General features: G+C 52.9%; 1 protein-coding gene across 1 annotated transcript; it reads left to right on the top strand.

Annotated features, from left to right (window-relative positions):
* The first annotated feature begins 778 nt into the window (after positions 1-778).
* On the top strand, positions 779-20,558 carry LOC120495658 (TRAF interacting protein). The gene is made up of 15 exons (XM_039695400.1): positions 779-912; positions 1,935-1,992; positions 3,202-3,285; positions 7,194-7,233; positions 9,810-9,937; positions 12,392-12,486; positions 13,083-13,196; positions 14,104-14,191; positions 15,696-15,785; positions 15,994-16,082; positions 16,764-16,919; positions 17,120-17,168; positions 17,685-17,810; positions 18,334-18,384; positions 19,320-20,558. The coding sequence occupies exons 1-15, from the start codon at positions 815-817 to the stop codon at positions 19,443-19,445; spliced, it is 1,392 nt and encodes a 463-aa protein (XP_039551334.1). The 5' UTR covers positions 779-814; the 3' UTR covers positions 19,446-20,558.
* Positions 20,559-21,055: the final 497 nt, after the last annotated feature.

Genomic DNA, 21,055 nt, shown 5'->3' with positions numbered 1-21,055 from the left:
CAGGGCCGGCTCTGCCCGCGGCTGCCGCCCCGCGCCCCGCCGCTGTATCTCTGGCAAATAAAGCCCCCGCTGAGGACAAACTGAGACAGCACCAGCGCCGCCTGCCCGCTCTCTCTGTGGGGCCGGGGCGGCGGGCGAGGCGCGGCGGGCAGCGAGGGCAGCGCCTGCCGCCGGGAACGAGCCCGGGAAGGAGCGCGGGTGCCATGCCGGGAAGGAGCCCTGGAAGGATCCCCGGTGCCATCCCCGGTGCCATCCCGGGAAGGAGCCCTGGAAGGATGCCGGGTGCCATCCCGGGAAGGATCCCCGCTACCATCCCCGGTGCCATCCCGGGAAGGATCGCCGGTGCCATCCCGGGTGCCATCCCGGGAAGGATCTCGGGTGCCATCCCCGGTGCCATCCCGGGAAGGAGCCCTGGAAGGATGCCGGGTGCCATCCCGGGAAGGATCCCCGCTACCATCCCCGGTGCCATCCCGGGAAGGATCCCGGGAAGGATCCCCGGTGCCATCCCGGGAAGGATCCCGGGAAGGATCCCCGGTGCCATCCCGGGAAGGATCCCGGGTGCCATCCCCGGTGCCATCCCGGGGCACGGGCCCGGTGCCAAGCCCCGCCCACTCCCCCACCGGCCCCGCCCCCGGAGGCCACGCCCACCCGGCCCGGCCCCACCCTTGGCCCCGCGCGGGATCCCCTGAGGTCACTTCCGGGCGGGCCGGAAGCGGCGCGGTCGCGGGCGCGTTTGAACCGCGCAGGGCCGCGCGGGCGCTCGGCCCGGGGCCGCCACCCTGCGGAGCCGCCGCTCGCCGCGCCCGGCCCCGCCATGCCCATCCGCGCCCACTGCACCATCTGCTCCGACTTCTTCGACAACGAGCGGGACGTGGCGGCCGTGCCCTGCGGGCACACCTTCCACCAGGCCTGGTGAGCGGCGGGCGGGCGGGGCTCGGGCCGGGCCGTGGGCTGCCAGCGAGGGCTCCGAGGAGCTCGCGGAGCTGCCGCAGCAGGCCGGGCTGTGCTGCTCACGGGCTGGCCCGGGGGGTGGCGGAGTCGCCGTCCCTGGAGGCCTTTAAGGCAGGAGTGGCAGTGCACTTGGCATGGAGCTGGTCGGTCATGGGCCGGGCTCGATCATCTCGGATCTTCTCCGGCCCAGTTGATTCTGTGCTGCCTGCAGGCTCCCTGCTCTCCTGCTCAGTGTCACAGGGAGTTGGTATGGTGAAGCTGCCCTGCTAATTCCGTGCTTTTCTAGGACCGTGTTGCGAATGTCTGCGTTGAAAGGAAACGGTTCTTCTGAGGAAATAAACTTTGCGTGGGGAGAGGGTGGGCACTTGCTTTCCTGGCTGTCGGGCTTGGAAAGGACCACGGGTGTGATTGTCACTGCTCACTCAGCAGCGCTGCCCGGGCCGGCTCTGCCAGCAGCCAGCGGAGCAGGGAGAGCTTCCAGAGGTAACCTGCTTCCAAAATAAACCTTTCCAGCATGGCGTGGTGGCTCGGTTGCACAGTGCATCAGTGGCTGTCGTGGGCAGCCCGGCAGGTGTGTGTTCATGATCCCAGAGCAGGGGCAGCCCGGCACCCCTGGCTCAGGGATCCGTGCCCAGTGCTGGCATCTCTGCTGTCCCCTCCTGACAGAGCAGCTCCTGTGGCATCCACCCGCTCCTGCGAAGCTGCAGCTCCTCAGTGCCTGTCTCCCAGAGAGATCTGAGCTCTGCAAAAGCTCTGCCCTGTTAGAGATAAGCTCACATGCTAAATTCAGCCAGGAATTGTCTTGGAGATGCGGGTGGAGCGCGGAGCTCCTGCCGGCCAGCGCTGCACTGAAGGTTTGCAGTTCTGTTGAGTGTGTGACAAGGAGTCACATCCTGCTGTCCCTGGGGAGCGGGGGGATGGCCCCTGGAAGCAGTGCCCCAGGACTGTAAGGATTTACTGTGTGTTTTCCTTTTCTCTCTCAGCCTCTTCCAGTGGTTTGACACTGCACCGAGCCGGACGTGCCCGCAGTGCAGGAACCAGGTAAAGCCATCCCCTGTGGCACCAGGGAGCTGTGGCCTGGGGTGATGCCAGAACAAGGCTCATGGTAAAAAGCAGAGGGTCCTTCTGTCACTTGGGACCCCCCAGAGGAGAGGAACTCCCCTCCACAGCCCTTGGGGCTGCAGTGGGCTGGGGGTGCCCTGCTGCTGTCTGCACTGCAGCTCCTTTCAAAAGGGGCTGTGGGTTTTCACAGCTTTTACTTAGGCTGGGTAAGTATTGACATGATGATAGGGGTCTGCAAGGATTAGTGGGGCACCTGGCTGGTGTTTCTGGTGTGCCCAGCCCACTGCTGCCAGGTGAAAAGCCTGTTCTGCTACACGTGGGCCTTGCAACTCCCCCTGGTTCAGCAGTACTCGACCCTCCCTTGAGAAAAGCCATGGCTGGGGAGAGAAGGAAGGATGTGCTCTGCTTCTGAGATAGGAAGCTGAGCCTTGGGTTTCCATTGGCTTAAGTGGGACCTGAACGTGTTTGAAGTCCCTTGTGCCACAGCCTTCATGCCTCCAGCAGGTCTTGGCACGTGGTGGCTGCAGGAGATGTTTTCCTCGCTCTCAGATGTAGATTTTTAGCCAGCTGCTGCTTGGGCTTATTCTGTGTTCGTGCTTCTTTCCTCCTCTCAAGGTCTTGGCCCTTGTTCCTTGCCTGACTTGTTGATTCCCTCTGTTCTTCTCTGCCTCTTACATCTCTGGGTTACCATGGAGTTATCGCGAAATAACATCTTATGTGGCAGTAACCATGCAATTAGCTGGTGTCATGACTGTATATAATACTTAAAACACAAAGCTGTAACTGCATGGGGGAGGTGTGGAGAGCTATCAAATTCAATTACAGCACCTTCTGCCTGCAGAAAGCAGCACGTACTTCTGTCTTAGGATTTGGCATCATGTTAGCTCAGCATCAGCTGCTTTGGGCTGAGCTGCCAGAGAACAGACTGCGCTCGATTCAGAAATGTCTGAATCTTTCTGCTGCGGCTCAGGAGCTTGGCTGGAGTCACACTCCCAGAAACTGAGTGGGGGGTCTGCTGCTGTGCTGTTGAGCCAAAGCAGAGCATCACCACTAATGGTGTCAAACACGTGATCTGATTTGCCTTTCATGGCCTTGTCACAAGACAGTACCTTCTCCCCCTCCATCTGTCTTCCGTATCTGTTGTTTCCATATTTGTGCCCATCAAACTCTTCTGTCTCCTGTGTTTAGGTCAGCAAAAGACACATCATCAGTAAGCTGTTTTTTGATGTTACCCTGGACGAGCAAGCAGCACCGGATGCTGAGACCTTGCAGGTAACTTGACGGGGCAGTTCTTTCCTCATGTGATGCTCCAGCCTCCTGGAAGGGTGGCCTGGCCTGCTGGTCCTCTGCCAGCAGGTGCTTCCCAAGCTGGAGCTTGCTGTGCTCATGTGTCTGACCTGAAGCATTTCAGTCTCTGGTGATTTGGCATTTCCTCTGATCAAATCCCATGTGGTGACCCAAGGAGCCTCCTCTCCTTCCTGCTCTTCCTTCTGCTTCTCACTTTACCTGGAAACCTGCTGAAACACCATCACATCAGACTGCTGTTCCTCCCTTGGGAATGAGGGTACAGGGCTGTTCCCGAGGGCAGGAGAAGGGAAATCCCAGGTGCAGTGAATTGCTGCTGGTATCTGTGGTGTGGCTGTGTGTGAGCCCTGCTAACCCCTCTGGAGAGAGGGGCCCATTGCAGGAAGTGCCTCCTGCTCCTCCCTCCTGTGCAGGAAGGTTGGTGGTGCAGATTGAAGGATGTGGGGCAGGGTGATGATAAAGTCATGATTCCCCAAGAGAGAGCTGGAAAGGAACTGCCTGAAGCCACACCAGCAGCAGTGAACAACGTGGAGGCTGGGTCTGGAGCTGGGACACTGGGTGGTGTGCTCCAAGTGCCACCTTTGGGTGCAGAGAGTTGGGTGTGAGTAGGGATAAACACAGAGTGGCTGTTCCACGTTCTCTCATTTGTGTAGTGTGGGTGAAACAGGGCTCCTTGTGTCTTGGAATTATCTGTTCCAAAAAAGGGTGGCCGGTTGACCTTGGTATAACGGGATGCTTGTACCCTCTTGTGTTTAGAAGCAGCATGTGCAGCAATTACCATAATTAGCAGTTGCCATGACAATTCTATATGTACTTTGTATGTCTTTAAAATAAAACCAGCCAGACTAGAATGTCAGTAGCACTGTCTTTCTCCAAGACCACCAGTAGCCAGTCTGAAGAGCCAAGTGTGCAGAGGAGTGGAGGAGCCTCTCTGGGCCCTGGGAGCCAGGGGCCCTCACAGCAGATACACATTTCCTTTTGTACAGATTGAGATCCATTCCCACGAGTGTAATGAGATGGGTGGTTTGGAAATGGCTTGTCTGGAGAGAACTGCCCTAGAAAACCTTCCTGTTCTCTCTCACCCCCACCCCAGGATCTAAAATGGGTTCCCCCAGCCTTCTGCTCCAGGCAGGCTGTGCAGAACTGCTCCCTTGCTCAAGGGCAGGGCTGTGGAGTTGCTCCTGCACAACAAGCTTAATAGTAACTGCTCTTGCTCCTATAAATCTTGTGTGTATGTGTCACAGCAACATCTAGCCTCAGTGTACAGCCTGCTTAATGAGGACTCTGAGGTCACCAACAGAAGGAACCAAATACTTTTCTGGGTAAATCAGCATCATTGGCTTGTGTGGGTATTCACTGCTGTGTGCACTGTACAGGCTGCTGCTGCAACCAGTTTCATGTGGCGTGCTGCCTCGTTTTTGGAGGACATGGAGTACCTCAAGAGCACAGATGCCTTGTTCACAATGGGCGAGGGACTAAGGTCCACCTAGATGTGAGGTCTGTCTGTGATGGAGTGTCTGATTCTGGCCAGGCACCAGTTCAAAAGGAACTCATGGTGGGCCAAGCCTGGGCTCTTCAGATGATGGGATAAGAACTTCTGACATCCTCAGCCAGAAGCAACTTCACCTGAGGAAGAAAAAAAAAAAATCCAAGGTTTGTGATGAACCACTGCCTGGCCCTCCAAGAGCCTGGGCATAGAGTGGTGTTCATCTCTGTAATCAGCTGGAGCTGTATCTGTGCAGCCCACAGCTGTCTTGGAATGAACATTTGGCCTCCTGCCATGAAAGAGATGTGAGAAAGCAAAGTGTAGCTGTGGTGTGCTTGTCATCTTGGGGTAACAAGCTTGGGACTCTCTTTGGAGAATCAGTCTTTGGTACCCAGTGGAGTGGTTGGAAGAGCTCCCTCATGACATGAAACCCCTTCCTGTTGTTGCAGAATTAGCCAAATTATCTTCTGTAATTGTCTTTGTTTCTGTTTCTCACTGTTGCTGTTACTCAGAAATGTTTACAGTCAAAGGAGTGCTGGGGCTGTTTTGCTTTTCCACCCCCGGGCTAAAACTTCAATAGAAACAGCAGGGGGAACCTGGATCCCTGGAGTAGCTGCAGACCACAGGCTAAGTGTCCAAGCATTTCTTTCATTACTGAACCTGGGTTTAGCCTATACTGAATTTAAAGATGGTCCTTGTGAGCAGAACAGTCTCCATGTGGCTGTTCCCAGAGCAGGAAAAGGGTGAGTTTTGGAGTGTAACACCTCAGTGAGTCTGTCAAGAGCTGCTTATGATCTGGGGAGTGCAGAATTCTTCCAAATGAGATTTCAGCTTGGTGAAGAGGAGGTGGGGGGAGGATTCCTGCCTGTAAACCTGCTGGGGAAGGTAGAAGCCTTGGAGGACAGCTGTCTGTTTGTGGTCAGGATATATTCATTTGATCTTGGGAAAATGTGGTAACTCAGTCTGGCAGAAAGAGGAGAGCTTCTCTCAGAGGAGAGAAAATTGGGAGCGGCTTTTAGGAGCTGTGGTGGAGGATGAGGGATTTCAGATTAAGTTGATGAATGAGGTAATGTTACATAGCTGCCTGAAGTAGCCCAGGGTTTCTTTGCTATCATGAAAATTAGCACATCTTGTGAGCCCACTAATCGTTCCTGAATAGGACTCTGAGGAAGCTGCTTCAGAATAGTTCCTGCAGCAGAGTTAATTCCACGTTAGCCCTCCAGCAGTTGTGCCCCTTGGGGCAAATCCCAGTCAGCTCTGCTAGGCTTTGCATTTAGTCCCTTCTGCTTACCAAGCTTTACATCCCACATTCCCTTTCCTGCCTTTATTGTCACTAGCAGAGCCCTAGCTCTGGTCACTGCTGGTGCTATTCTCGGCTCAGATTTGCATGTAGCATTCCGGGTTGCACAGATTTGTGTGCCTGTGTTGGCATTTTATTGTGGTTTTATTCCACTGCAGTTCCTGCCTGACTTGTTATGTGCTTTCCTCTGCAGTTCTCTAACACAGCTTTTTAAGTCCTCTTCTGTTGACTCTTTCCTGCATATATTTCTCTCTCTGGTTTTTCTTTTAAATATACATCTAGATATAGAGATATAAATAGCCTCTCTTTTTAACCTCTCTACATTTCCTTTGGCTATTTGCCAGTGTTAAATTATATCACTTCATTTTCTCTAATTTAAACTACCGGGCATCTGCTGCCTCTTTCTGATCCTTGATGAAGGCGTTAGAAATGTTGATGTTCCTCAGACCCTTGTGGTACCCAGGAGATTTTGTGCACTCTCAGCTGGTGTGTTATGGATTGGTTTCTCAGTGATCTGTTTCCAGCCGTTCGATTGAGCTGTTAGCTTATATCAGCATCCTGAACTGCAGTGACTTCAGTGTCTGTCAGCATGTTTGAGTGCATGCTTGGTTACCTTTTCAGGTGTTTGGCTGTGCTCTCCTGTCTCCCACCTCCATCTGATTAAAGTTCACTTCAGTTTAAAGAACTCTCAGTAATCCAGTTAGTCTGGCAACATCCCTCCCTTATTGCCTTGTTTAGGTAAAACATTATAAAAATTGTTCTTGCCTGACTTCCTGTGTTTCCCTGAGAGCCTTCCAAAATTATTCAGCTAAAACAGGATGACTGACAGTGTGAGAAACACAAGGTTGACAAGGCTAAGCTGAAGCTGCGATCCTCTCTTCTCCCCCTGAAGAATGCCAGTTGGAGGTGCTCTTTCTGTTCCCTGTGATAATCCAGGCTTGTAACTCCGTGCTTGTTGTTTCCATATTCCCTCCTTAGTACCTGCCTGCTCCAAAGGTCCTGCTGACAAACCTCTTGGGTGTTTTTAAGATCTGGTGAAAGCATCTCTATAGGGCATTTCCTAATGGGGGTCTCTGTGTTGTGTTTCAGAATGAACTGGACAAGGTGAAGGCCCAGCTCTCCTTGAAAGGTGAGTTCCTGTAGCCTGCAGGGGATCAGCAGCTCCTGGGCTCTACCTGTGCCAGGTGTCTTGCCCAGGTCTGAGGAGCCCCTGTGCAGAGGCCACTCCTCTCTGAAGCCGAGAGCATGGTTCAGGCTGCAAACTGTTTCACCAGAGCAACCTCTTTGGAGCTTTTGCTGAGGCAAGAACACCTACAGCGATGCAAAGCTTATATGACAGAGCCTGAGTCCACAGCCTGGCCCAGCTCTGCTGCAGCTCAGGAATTCACTGTGAGTTTGGACAAGTAGCTGCAATATTTTTGCCCCCTTCCTAATCACAAGCTTACAGAATTGCAGCAACGCTCTATCTGGAGCAGGCTTGAAAGCAAAAGCCTTGGTTTGCTTGCTGGGAAACTCAGCTGCATGTGGCAAAGGCTCATTCCCTCCTGCAGATAGAGGGTGAAAGTGGTGTCCAAAAGCAGCAGTGGGAAGGTTTGGATTTGTTTGGCTGTTGCAGTGCCACATGTGTCGCGCGACGAGCAGACGGAGTTCAGTGTGCACGCACTTCCATCTTCCCATCTTTAATTTTAGAGGATGTTTGAGGGAGGCAGGAAAAGCAAAAGCCCTGGAGACTTGTCGATGGGTTTTAAGCATCGTCTGTAGGCAGCCTGTCATCAGAACATGAGTCATGAGCAGCAAAAGGAAAATGTCAGTCTAAGTGACAGAAATCCTAAAACATGCTAGCAGAAGGGTAAAAAAATGTTTAAAGAATGCTGGGGGCTCACCCACGCCCCAAGAGTTGTCTTTCCTCTGCGTTCCCTGCATGCACGAGACAGACATGAATAGCCAGTGGATTGAGGATTCGGTCCTTTGCCTGAGAGTAGAATTGCATGGTCTGCACGTCTCTATTCTGAGGCCTGTTCTCCTGCCAGCTCGGTTGAGTTTAGTGACTTGGTAGAGAGCCAGATCTTCTGGGGAAGGTGGCTGGGATTCTTGCTAGGATATTATTCAAGAAAAACTGCTTGAAGGCCTGCTAATCTTCTCGGCTTCTGGTGAGTAGAGGTTGGATTTGACATTCCCTGTCCCATTCTCTTTTCATATTGGAAATGCGAAGCTCCTTCCCACCTCCTGCCTCCTTTGCTGTGGGTACTCTGCTCTCTGCTGGTTCCTGTGTATAAGTTCTCCATGTGAAGCTGTGCTCTGCTCTGTGTGCTGCAGAGGAGCTGTGGAGCTGCCAGGCTCTGATCAGCCTGCAAATGGCTCGAGAGGTGCCGAGCTCCGAGCAGGCTCTGTGGGAGGCTCTCTGAATGAGCTGAAAACTCATTCCTGCAGCATGGAGGGGTTTGATTCCTGCCATCTGCCTCTGGGCAACTGGGAACGGAGGAGGGGGAAGCCCTAACTCTTCCAGTGGGTGTGGAGTCCCTGCAAATGCAAGGGAGCATCTCCAGACACTGCCTCTGGTGGGAAAGGGTTATTCAGATCGATGCAGAAGCCGTCCGTGTGCTTCTGCTGGAACCTGTTCCTCTCTTGTTCCTCGGTCCCACATGGCTCTTTTACTCCCTGATTGAACAGTGAAGCTTCACTGCAGGTCATGCTTCCACAGGATGTGGAGGCAGAATCTGAAACTGGATGGCTTGCAAGGAGAACAAGCTTTTTGGAAAGGCACTTTTTGCCTCTCTGCTATTGCCAGGCTGGTAGAGTAGAATTGTGGCAATTATACTCTAGGCAGGCAATTTTAGCAAAGACTGAAGATGCTGAGCTGAAGGTTTCACCCTGCCCTCAGCAGGCTTAGGTGAAGGGGTTCCTGCTTTCCCTCATTACCCAACTGCTTTGAGCTTCTCAGTGATGCTGGCTGTTCCTTGCTTGGTCTGGCAGCTCCTGATAGTGGTTGTTGCTTTCTGAGCTGTCTTTCCCTTGTCTCCACAAAACAAATTGAAATCTGGTGGTGGCTTCCACCACCATTTCTCTGGTGGTTAGGGGCATGTGCTTTGCTCCTGGCTTGCCAGGGGGAGGGAGAGCAGGATGTAAAGGTTTTGTGACCTTCAAGAAGTGGGCACCTGGGGAATCTATTTAAGCTCTTGTGTGTCCTGCAGTTCCCCCAGCACCTGCCCTTTGTAGGTGCTGTGGTTAATGAGGGCACGTGCAGCAGCTTGGTGGACCCCTGCATACAGCTGCCCAATGGCCCCCAAAGGGGTTCCTGACACGTAAAATTCCATGTGGAGAGGATGGATACAAAGCTCTCTTCTCCAGCTCTATGACAGCTTGGTGTAACTCGAGAGGAATTATTTCCTTGTGCAAGCCTGGCTTTGAGAAAACGCAAGAGTTAAGATTCATCATCTTAATGCTAGCAGGGCTGGCGCTGGAAAGCTATTAAAGGGAATTTTTTATCTTTAGTAAAGAAATCTTGAAGCCTGCTGGCACTGAGAGAAGCAATTGCTCAGTACAGACCCTGGTGCAGACGCCACTTAGAGAAATGGCTCTCTCCAGGAATGGCTGAATCCTGGCAGCCTGGAGCTGAGCCTGCAAGCAGTCTGTGTGCTCCTGCTGCTCTGCTGCAACTGGACTCTGGGTTACCAGGCCATGACCTTTCTCTTTCTTCATTTCCAGAGAAAGAAAAGCGGGAATGCCAGGCTGTTGTGGACGGGCTGAGGGACACTCTGGATGTGCGCAATGCCACGATAGAGTCGCTCCAGAAGATGCTGGGAGAGACAGAGATGCTGTGCTCCTCTCTCAAGGTACCCTTCCTGTCCCAGCAGGACTAACCATCATGCAGTCAGTGTTAGTTCTGTTAAAGATCTCTGCAGATCCTGCTAATAAAGAGATTGTGCTGGTGGGATTTTGGGTCTGGTACCTGGATTTTCATTTCGGTTTGATTAATTGAAGCAAGTGCTGTGGCTGGACTTGAGGTCCTGTTTGTGCTCTGCCTGAGGTGATTCAGAGGCATAAAAAGCCTACAGGCCCGTGGTTTGTGTACAGGTGCTCAAGGTAGAGGTATCCCTGGCGAGGGAAAAATGCCAGCCCAGCCTGAAGAATGTGACTGAGCCTCTAATGAAGTGGCAGTGCTGGTCATAAAGGTAGTAGCAGGAATCTAGTGTGGGAACTAGCCCCAGCACCCCGTTGCTGAAACAGTGGTTCCCTGAGGTAGAATGTTCTTCTGAAATGGGTTTAGGCCAAGTGGGATTCAAGGAAAATTAGTTTCTTACTTTGATCGGGGGGAGAAATCAAAGTGAAAAATATGGAGGGGGAGTTGCAGGCTTCAGCTGAGTGGGATTTGATCCAGCTAACTCTCCTGTCTCTGTTCTGTTGCCAGGGCTTTGCCTCAGTTAGGTTAGTAATGTTGTGAAGTCCAGGGATCAAATATTCCTGTTGTGCTTCAGTGTGCAGTGACTCAGTGTGTAGTCATGTACTCTGCGTAAACAGCAAGAGGAAGAGGGTAAGAGCAGGAGCAGCTTTGTTGGGATGTCTTGGAGCAGCTTTGCCTTGATGCTGGGCTGGGCAGTCTCTGCTGTGTGAAGGTGATGTGCCTGTCTCATGAAGGTGGGGTGCAGCCAGGTGAGGTTGTGAGCTGCAGGCTGGAAAGTGGGATAAGTGCATACTGCATTTCCCATGCTGTCTAACCCAGTATCCTAAACTACATCCTGTATGCCAGCTGCAGCTGGGCTCTTCTGAGAGGAAGCATGCAGGAGATCTACCTGAAAGGACAGAAGGAGTAAGGAATTAATGCCAGGCAGGCCTCACTGTGAGCCAGCACAACTGTTTTTGCCCAGCCATGGGATTTTATCCAGTCTGCTTGGATGTAAAGGCAGCCTGGATCTTGGCCATGCCATAGATGCTGGTGTGATCCTGTTTCAGGTCAGTGGCAGGATACTTCTGACGCCCCCTACTCCAGCAGAAATAACTGTGACAGTGGGAGCTGATACTTGCTGCTCAACTCAGCATCTCAGTGCTGTGTTTTCCTGCCTTGACACCTCTGGAGGAGGCTCTGTGCTTATCTTCCCTGTTGCAAAACGCTCTCTGTATGCTTAAGTCCCTTTAATGAAAGCTGGGCAGGGCAGAAGGATTAGGGACCTGGAGGTATCTTTTCTGTGGCGTGTGGGGTTTCCCAGCTGAATGCCAAGCACTGTCTTAAACTGCATCATTAAAGATTAAAGCACTAAACTTCTGCAGTGAAAATCCAGGCTTAACTCACTGTGACGCAGGTTAAGGCTGAGAGCTGGGCCTGTCTTCTGCTGGCACTGCCAGTTTGCTGCACTTTCAGGCTGGCTGAAGCTGGGGCCTCTGCCCTGACCAGGCACAAAACACTGCTGTGGGGATCTGAAGTGTTGACAGTTCTGGTTAGGGAAAAGCCAAAGACAAGCTCCAGATAAACAAGAGTGACACATGAGCCTGCAATACTGTCCCTCCTCAACTTCCCCGTGGTTTCACAGCTGTTTGGTTTCTGTGGCAGGAAGTGGATAAAGTCCTTGAACTTGTGTGGGAAGGAGCTTTACAAGGCACTGATCTTTTGCCAGGCCTTTCCCTGCAATCAGTGCTATGCTGAAACCAGAGCCTTTTAAAGCTGCTGTGCAAGGTGCCCAGGCACACACAAACCTAGGCAGCACAGGTGCATCAGAATGGTGCTAATTCAGCTATCCCCATTCTCTGCCACACTGCAGATGTGTGCTTTTCCATCTCAGCTGAGGTTCTGTGTCACTGCTGGAGAGGCAATAGGCTGCAATAGACTTGCAGCAGGTGAGAGAAGTGCCTGGGTGGGTGTCTGGTTTGGCTGAGGTCTCCCAGAAGAGACCCACTCATTCCTATCTATGCTCTAAGCAGCTAATAGCAGGAGAGTTGGGAGGCTGAAGCAATCAGCTGTGCACGGAGGGAAAGGCAGTAGCAGGGCTTGCTTGCTGTGGACTCCTTTGCTTTTGAAACACAAATTGTCACCGCTGTGTACGGGGCACTGTGCAGCAGAGAGGGGCTGTGACATGGGTTCAGCTCCAGCCTCGCCTTGTGATTAGCACTGAGACCCTGCTGTGCTCGTGGGGAGCAGAGCTGGGGGTGCAGTGGGAGGGAATCACCTCTCCATAATCCCAGGGTGCTGAGGTGGTGGCAGCATTTAGCTGATGTGTGCTTCCGGCTGCCCGCAGTGCTCCTCCAACAGCCCCTGGAGCCTCACTAGCGGTCTGTGTGTGCTTGCTTCCCTGCAGAAGCAGATGAAATTCCTGGAGCAGCAGCAGGAGGATAACAGGAGTTCAAAGGAGGAGGCCCGGCGGCTGCGGAACAAGCTGAGAACCATGGAGCGGTGAGATCTGGGTGCTCCCTAGGCCCTGCAGCCTGGGCTGCACACCTCTGCCCCTTCTGGGGAGGGCAGCAGGGCCCTGCTGGGCCTGCTGCAGCACCCACCTCCATGTGCTGGATCATCTTACCTGTGAGGTTTGAAACGGCTGCTTTAGCTGCCCTTGCATGCCTCCTGCCCCTGCTATGTTTGCAGACAGCTGCTCTCATTAAAGAGCAGCAAGGCAGGGTACTGGCCTCATCTCTAGGGCACTGAGCATGGCTAAGTGCCATTTCTGTTATCAGAGGATGCTGGGGCAGAATGCCAGCCCAGGAACAGTCAGCCACAGGGCTATAGGGACCAAGAGCTGGGCATCAGTTCCATGTGCAGTATGTGTGTGCAGCTGCCCCTTCTGTGGTCCAAGTAATGCTGCTTTCCCCAGTGAGGAGTCCTGCTTGAGGTGAGGCAGCTGTCTCTCTTCTCCCATGACACCCAGAGTGCCTGCAGGAGAAGCTCAGGCTGCACCAGCCCCTAGAGGGGGGAGCAGGGCTTTTGGCTCTTTCCCAGGTCTGTTTGTGATTGGTGAGCTGAGGGTATGATTTTGTTTGTGGGTTTTTGTGCAGGATCGAGCTGTTGCTTCAGAGCCAGCGCCCGGAAGTGGAGGAGATGATCAGAGACATGGGAGTCGGGCAGGCAGCGGTGGAGCAGCTTGCAATCTACTGTGTTTCCCTCAAAAAGTAGGTGCTGCAGGCTTGGCACAGCTGGCTGGTGTTGTCCTGGGGATGCCCAGGGAGAACCCTCTGCCGAGCACCAACAGGCACATGGGCTCTGTGGGGCTTTCACTGCCTCTTAGGGCTTCCACTGGGCTTTGACTGACAGATCCTGGGGACCTAGTTTGGAGCCTGTCACACTGAACTGTTCCTCTTGTCACTGCAGTGACATGTGTGTCACCATGGGAACTGTCTCCAGAGTTGTCAGTGCACCTATGAAGTGATGATGATTATTCCCTCTGCTTTCCTCTCGTGCCCGGGGGAAAGCAAGCGGCTGCAGAGCTCTGGGTTGTGCCCTCTGCAGCACTGCACTGTGCAGCTGTGGCCTCTGGCAAGGCAAGCCTGCACTGCTGCCCTCCCCTACCTGGATATCCATCTGCTCCTGCTGGGGGAAAAACACAGCTTTTTTTGTGTCCGTTCTGATGGCAGCTGAATAACTGCAGCTTTGCTACAAAGCTGTAATGAGGCAAGTGTCCCTGTGGTGTAATTGGGAATGAATGTGCATGGCCAGTAGTGTGAAGTCTCTGAAAAGTCGCTTAAAGCAAAGTCCCCTGTTTGCTGCCAGCATGGAGGCTGTGCTCTGTTTTCTGTCTTTTTCATTGGCAACTAAAATGTCTCTGGCTCTGGTTCCCATTTTGCTGTGGAATCAGGCAAGGTACCCCATGCAGGTTTTTTTCTCTCCCGTGGTGTAGTGGAATGTGTGATGGTGTTAGTACACTCACTCATCTTTGTTCCTTAAAGGGCATTGTGTCTCCTGGGTTTTCTCTGGTGGCTCTACAGGTTCAGAGCTTCAATTTGAAGGTCTTGGCTTCTCTCTGAGAAGTTCTGGCTCAGCTGCCTTACAAACAGTGTGACTCTTTGGGTCTCTTTGTAGGGAATATGAGAATTTGAAGGAGGCTCGGAAGATCTCTGGTGAGATGACAGAGAAGCTGAAAAAGGAGCTGTTTTCTGTCAATAATAAGGTAAAGGGAGGGTGTGAGTTGCCAGGGTGACATCTGGTCTGTAAGATTCCTGTCCATAACTGGGGCCCAAGGCCTCTGCAGTGACCCCCTCCCACACTGGTGGGTACAGGTGTGTGGAAGGGTCAGGCTGGGGTTTCTGGGTCAGGATGTGATGTGGTGAGCAAACAGCTGTTGTCAGGAGGGCAGTCTCTGGGGACAGTGCTGGGGCAGCCTGTGCAGAGCCAGCCAGAGTTTGGCAGGGAGCCTGTGCTGGAAGGCAGCAGCACACAGGTGTTCCACTGCTCCCACTGGGTTCTGGAAGTAGCAATTCCTTCCTCCGGCTACACTGCTGAGCGCTCAGCTGCCAGCTCCTCCTGCTGCAGAACTGGCCCCTGAGGAAGTGGAAAGGGGTTTGGAGCCAGTATTAGTTGAGCAGGGCTTAGTCCTGGCTTGGCACATCCAGTCACACCCAGCTTTATGCCTTCAGCCAACTGAACTGGGCCAGGGCTCCCACATCATGCTGTGCCCAGGCAGGAGAGCTTCCCAAAGCACTGTGAGGACACACAGGTGGCCCTGCACAGACCTGCCTGGGCTGGTCCTGAGCTGGTGCAGAGCTCGGGGATGCTGACACGCCTCTGCTGCCCTGCTCCCCCTGCTCCAGGCATGGCTGGGGTCTGTTAGCTCGGGTCAGGCAGGACTGTCTTTGTCTGTTCTGGCAGTGCATCCCTGTGAAAAGCATGTGTGTAGCCTCACTCCCCAAGGCACAGGTGTTCCCTGGGGCATCCCTGTGTCTAAGCCAACATAGTGAGAAGCTGTGGGTGGATTTGGCCTACTTCTGTTACTCAGCCATAGCTGCTGTCCCCTCAAATGAAGGTTTTCAGATTGCTGTGCTGTGCTCCCCAGAGAAGTTAACCCCTACACAAGGTTCTGCTGCTGGAACTGGGCTGCTCCTGGCTGAGTCAGAGCCAAGCTGTGATGGCCAGTGTGGGTCAGGAGGATGCGAGTCAGTGCTCAGGGCTCCAGGCTTGGCTGCCAGAGAGCTGAGTGTACCCACAGCCATGAGCTGGCCCAGGCTCCTGGAGCCACTGAGGTGTCTGAAGTGGTAACATCCACTTCCTGACCCCTGCTGCTGGCACGCTTCCCTGTTGAATCAGGCTTGTCCATGTGCCAGCACTGCTGATGCACAGCCATCCTCCGGCCTGTGGTTTGCGATTCCTGTGCTCTGGTGTGTCCAAAGGCCTGCAGGAATTCAGAATGCAGCCACCAAGTGTTAGAGCAGGGAAAAGCTGTTGCCGTGAGGCAGAAATGCTGGGCGAGCAGCCCTGGACATCCCTCTGCAGGCAGCTTGTGGAATTGGGTAGGGATTGGATTGCACTGGTTCAGGAGAGATTGGTCAGACTGACACAGGAAAATTGAGCCCTTAGACAGGGGAAGTGGCATGTGCTGCAGAGCACACTGCTCTCCCAGGGCTCTGCAGTCCCCCTTACCCAGGGAAGTGTAACCCACGCTCTGTTGTGTTCTGCAGCTGCAGAAAACTACTTCAGAGTTGGAGAAGACAAAGGAGGAGTTAAAAAGCACACAGAAAGATCTGAAGAATGCAGACAAGGAGATCTTGGTGAGAATATCTTTCTTCATGGCCAGCTGCCAGTTACTGCAGGCTGATCTGCAGCTGCAAAGCCAGGAGTTATGCTGGCTTTTGCTCAGTGACTAAATTTCCCAGCCTACCTCTGAGCTCCACCTGATGTTGATTTATGGAAAAGGGGCAAAGTACCTACTGCTAAATTTTTCTTCATCTCACTGGCTGCTTTCCCTTTTCTCTCCAGAGTTTGAAGAAAAAGATAGACATCCTGCAGGATACTCTGAAGGTCCCATCTGTAACCAGGGAAACACTCAGTCGGCTAGTCTTGGAAAGGTTAGTGAGCTGCATCCTCAGACACAAAGCCAGAGCTGACAGTTTAACTGAGAAAGCACACATGTGCTAGTCTGGCAGGTGTTGCAGAGGCATGGTGGTTTTGTTCCTTGTATCCTTTTTCTTGTGGCTGACGGGATGATGTTTGGTTTATGTGGAAAAAGTCTCGGAGGGTTTGGATCAGGAGAGGGTGGAGGCATGGCCTGGGTTTTAAAAAAGTCTTTGTGCCTTGCCTGGGAAGCATCCCTAAAGCTGCTGTTCTTGTTGCTTTAGAGTTGGCTGTGTGATGAGCGTGCACTGGTGTATGGTGACCAAAGATCTCAGCTGGGCAGAGGAATCTGGCCTGAGAAATGACATCTGCTTTTATGCAGCCTTTCTTGAGGAGCCTGTGCCATTAGCCCAGTAGAGCAGGCTGGGTTGTGTCTGTAGAGCAGCAGGGTGTCAGTGTGATTCCTGGCCTCTGGGAGCTGGTGTCACAGCGCTCAGCATGTGAGGGGGAGCAGTAATTTGGGACATTGAATTTAAACTCTAGGGTTCAGGTTGTCCTTTCTTTGGCGTGTAAACAGAACGGGGCTCTGCTCCTGTGCCACTGCTGTCTGAGCACTCATTGTCATGGGGTGCAGCTCTGCCTTCCCCTGGGGGCAGGCAGGGGCTCAGTGACTGAGGCTTTTCTTGGCCCTGCAGCCCTGCTCCCATGGAACTGCAGCATCCCAAGCTCCACCGCCCGGCCCACAGCGATGAGATCAATCTGGATGCCACATTCGATGTGGACACCCCTGAGCACCAGCCCTGCACAGCTCCCTTTGGCCCTGCAAAAAGGCAGAAGCTGGATAAAAAGCCGTGAGTTTTCCCTCCTCTTTCTGCTTCTAAAGGAGATCAAAGTCTCCGTGCTTTGGAAGTTTCTGTGTGAGATCAGATAGCTCTCCAGCTGCCTGATGGCGTGCTGCAAGCTTTGTCGTCATTTGCTTGGCCTTGTCTGTCCTTGCCAGCTCCATTTGAACAATAAATCTCTGCTGATTTGCTCCTTGGGCTCCTTACAGGCCTCCTGTGGTAAATCTGGCGAAGAAAATTCTGAAGGAAACAGTGGAGGTAAAAGGACTAATCTTTATTTTTCTGTGTCGCTTCTTTGATTCTGCTGTTAATAAGCTTGGAATAAAGAATCTATTTTCTCCCTTGTGGCTGTGGACTGGCCCATCTGTAGAACTACTCTGAGCTTCAAAGTGTTTTCCTTGATGGTCTCCTAGAAACACTGTTGCTGCCTCAGGCCTCCTGGAGCAGGGCAGGAGAAGGGAGGGTGGGAACCCACCTGCTTGCTGATGGTTCTGCCCCAGATGTGCTTCACAAACACCACCTGGAGCTGACCACAAGGGCTGTGGGGTCAGCTGAAGTGGCTGTCTGCCCTTGCTGAGGGCACTGTCCTGTCTCTTGGGCACTGTTCCACATAACCCCCAGTGGGAGCTGTTAGCTGCTAGTTTTCAACCTGACGTGGTATGGCAGTAACCATTACCTTAAATAGCTGTCTGTGTTATCAGTGCTGCCTGTATGTGGATTCCATTTAGCAGATTGTGCTGGTTAAAGGGCTTTTCTTGTTATTTTGTGGGACAGAACCGGGCAGATGATCTGGAGGATGATGCTCTTAAAGGACTCTTGCCAGCATTCATCAGGAACTCTTTTCTCTCCAAGAAGCCATCTTCGGGTGGTTTGCTGGGTTCCCACAGGAACGTGGGCTCTGTAAGTATGACTGTCCAGTTGGTGAGTGCCCAGGCTGGCACTGCCACCTCTGTCCTGAACTGACCCTGAAGGAGGAAGTGAATGAGGGTTTTACCTTGCCACATACAGTGTGTGGAAAATAAATCTCGGCGCACAACCTGGCTACTTCCCAGTCCTGCAGAGCTCCAGGGATGACAGATGCTCATTCCTTTCCTGGCAGCAGACTAAGTGGCTCTCAATGTCCTATTCTTCCACCTCCTTGGAGCTTAGGATATTCTCCTTGTGTTCTTCAATTCCAGTGACAAAATCCTAAGCCTTGATCAGCTTATCTAAAAAAGTGCTCAATATTCCCAAACTTTGTTAATACCCATGGGTCTGTCTTTTTCCAAAAGTGAGGGCTTAGCACAAGCACTGAGTGTTTCCAAGTGCCTTTAACCCCTCTCCAGGAGCTGTGGTCTGCACGACTCCCCCTTCCCCATAACCATGAGGAGAGGTAGCCAAGGCTCTGTGTGCTGCTCCAAGCTCATTTGTTTCTCTCTCCTAGGTGAGGATGGGCTACGATGGCATGGGAGGCAGGACAAAGTTCATAGAGCCAGTATCCTTTCTTGCAGCTTATGTGGCAGTACTGATGCTCTGGGCACCTAACTTCTGATCCTTCTCTTTGGTCTCAACAAAAAAACAGGCTTGGGATCCTCAAGGAATGATCTGATTTGTCTCAGAACAAATCTGAGCTCAGCAAAGGCATCAAGGTCCTGAACTTGCTGGGAGCACTTGTGGCTGGTTCAGAGGAGTGCATCAGCCAGAAATCAGTGCAGTTTTCAGGGTGTGCCTGTGCCCTTGAGATCACACAGCAGCAGTGTGGCACAGCCCCTCCTGGCTGTGTGCTGCCAGCCCGTGCAGCTGCAGCCCTCATTCCCTGAGCTGCTGCTGCTCCACAGTGGTGAGGAGTGGCTGGGCTGAGCTCACCCCGGGTGAGGAGCTGCTCCTGCCTTGGGATTGCTCTGCCACGGGAGGCTGCAGGCTCTGGCTGCTCTGCCTTCACCTGCACAGTGTCCTGGCTTAGGAGGTCTTGCAACTCAAATAGATATGCTGTTAAAATGCTGGTTTATGTGCAAGGAGATGGCATAGAATCATGAAATCATTAATGTTCTAAGATCAGAGTCCAACCATTAACACAGCATTGCAAGCCCACCACTAACCCATGTCCCTAACCAACATGTCTGCATGTTTTTTAATGCTTGCAGGGACTTTCCTGGGCAGCCTGCTGCAATGCTTGACCACCTCTTTAGTGAAGAGATGTTTCCTAATATCCAGTTCAAACCCCCTTTTTGGGAAGTGTTCCCTGACACGTGGGACAGGTGTGTGTCCAAGCTCTGCTCCTGTGAGAAGGTAGCAAAGCCCATCCTGTCTGCAGGGATGCAGATATATGGCTGTCCCAGGCCTGTGGTTCAGGCTGGACTGCAGCAGGTGTTGGATCACTTGTGTTCCCAGGGCACTGCTCTCTGCTTTCCTTGACAGTTCTACCTCCAGACAAACCTGGCAGAAATCCGTCCATTACCAGTTAGGAGCAAGAAGAAGGTTTCCAGACCAGCATCTACAGCTCCTGCATTTTCCTCCAGCAGCAGCCAGGCCAGAATGGACACTTTCCTACAGTGAGAGCCCCTGACTTCCTGGGAGAGGCTTGGAGAGGAGGCTGGAGGGCAGAGCACACTTGCCCAGAGCCTGGCACGAGGCAGTGTGCTGGCATCACTGCCTGGGTACTGTTCACAAAGCACTGATGCTGCCCCGTGGGTGAGATCAGCTCCTGTGGAGAATCCTGCTCTTGCAGCAAGCCTCTGGCTAATGCCTGGACTCCTGGACTGAGTTACCCTCATTTTACCATTCCTTCCTCTGTTTTTTCATGCAGAATTAACAGGGTATTCCTGCCTTCTGGCCTCCTCAGAGTTCTGCAGTTGCTGCTGCTTTGGGCTCTCTGGCACCAGGTGGAATTGCACTTCTTGGATGCAGCCACAAGCAGGAGGTGCAGGGAGGGTGTCTGGGATGTCAGTCTGGAGAGCAGCAGGGAGAAGGGACCTAGACCAGCTCCATGCCTGGTGTAAATAGTTCCAAGAATGTTTACTGGAGGAAGAAGTGTGTGTAGAGCACCCTGTGTGGCTGACGAGTGTGTATAATCATCATCAAATGAAACGCCTTCCCTCAAGCACAGCCTGTTGGGGCTGGGGGGATCCACAGGTGGACCTGGGAGCTGTGTTGCCCTGCTCTGTTCTGGGTCATGAAGTTCAGAGTGGTCTTGCAGGCTTGGCACTGGAACTAGTGACTTGGAAGGAAAGTTTTGGGGTGACCCCTGCTCCACTTGGAAGCAGAGATAGGTGTGCTGGTGCGACCTCTGCTTGGCAAGTGTTGGTGTGAAACTTGTTTATTAATTCCTATGTTTTAATAAGAAAGTATTTTTATTATTTTGTAACTGTTCTGACTTGTGATTAGAGGGTTTGGAATGGCCTGGAGAATGCTGAAGAATGGCTCCCTTCAGGGGAGGGGGAGGCTGGTGGGGCTGGGCCTGTCTGGGTTCCTCAGCTTGGAGCCGTGGAACAGGAGATCCACACCTGAAGCAGGGCTGTCCAAGCTGCAGGAACAGATGTGGTGAGGCCCTAATAAAGCACTCTCCTGTACAAATCTGACCTTTCCTATTTCCAGCTGCTTCAGGCCAAATCTGTATTACTGGACTGGCTAAAAATATGTTTTTTGGGGAATAAAATATCTTGCTGTGCATACTTGTTAACACAACTGGCTTCTGAGCATTTTGCAGCCTATTGCACCTCAGGGTGGAGGTCTGAGCTCGAGTGGTGGATGTGCTCAACCCCTCAGGCTCCTTTGGGGGGCCAGCCCTTGTGCAGGGAAGGGCAGTGCTGGGGTGAAGCCGGGGGGGTGATGCCCACCCCAGGGAAGTGAACAAGGCACAGCCCTGCAGAGCATGAGCTGTGCCTCACCTGCATCACCCGAGGCTCACTGCAGAATGAAGTGGAATGGGGGGAAGAGTTTGGAGGAGCCGGGAGAGAGGGTTCAGAGGGCTGGAGAAAAAAAAAGCTTAAGGGAGGGGGGACTTAATCAAGCAAAGTGAATTCTGCAGAGGAGAAGGCTGGGAGAGGGTCTGCAGAGAGCCTGCTGTCCTTGTCCCTTCGAGGTAGGTGTCAAGTGTCTGTAAATGTGAGACTTGCTCTGATCTCTCCAGTTCAGCAGGACCCTTTTAAGAAGGCAGCAGTGAAGGT

The sequence above is a fragment of the Passer montanus genome, unplaced genomic scaffold (assembly GCF_014805655.1).
Source record: "Passer montanus isolate IOZ18808 unplaced genomic scaffold, ASM1480565v1 scaffold9, whole genome shotgun sequence".
NCBI classification, from domain to species: Eukaryota; Metazoa; Chordata; class Aves; order Passeriformes; family Passeridae; genus Passer; species Passer montanus.
This window is presented reverse-complemented; position numbering and strand designations above follow the sequence as displayed.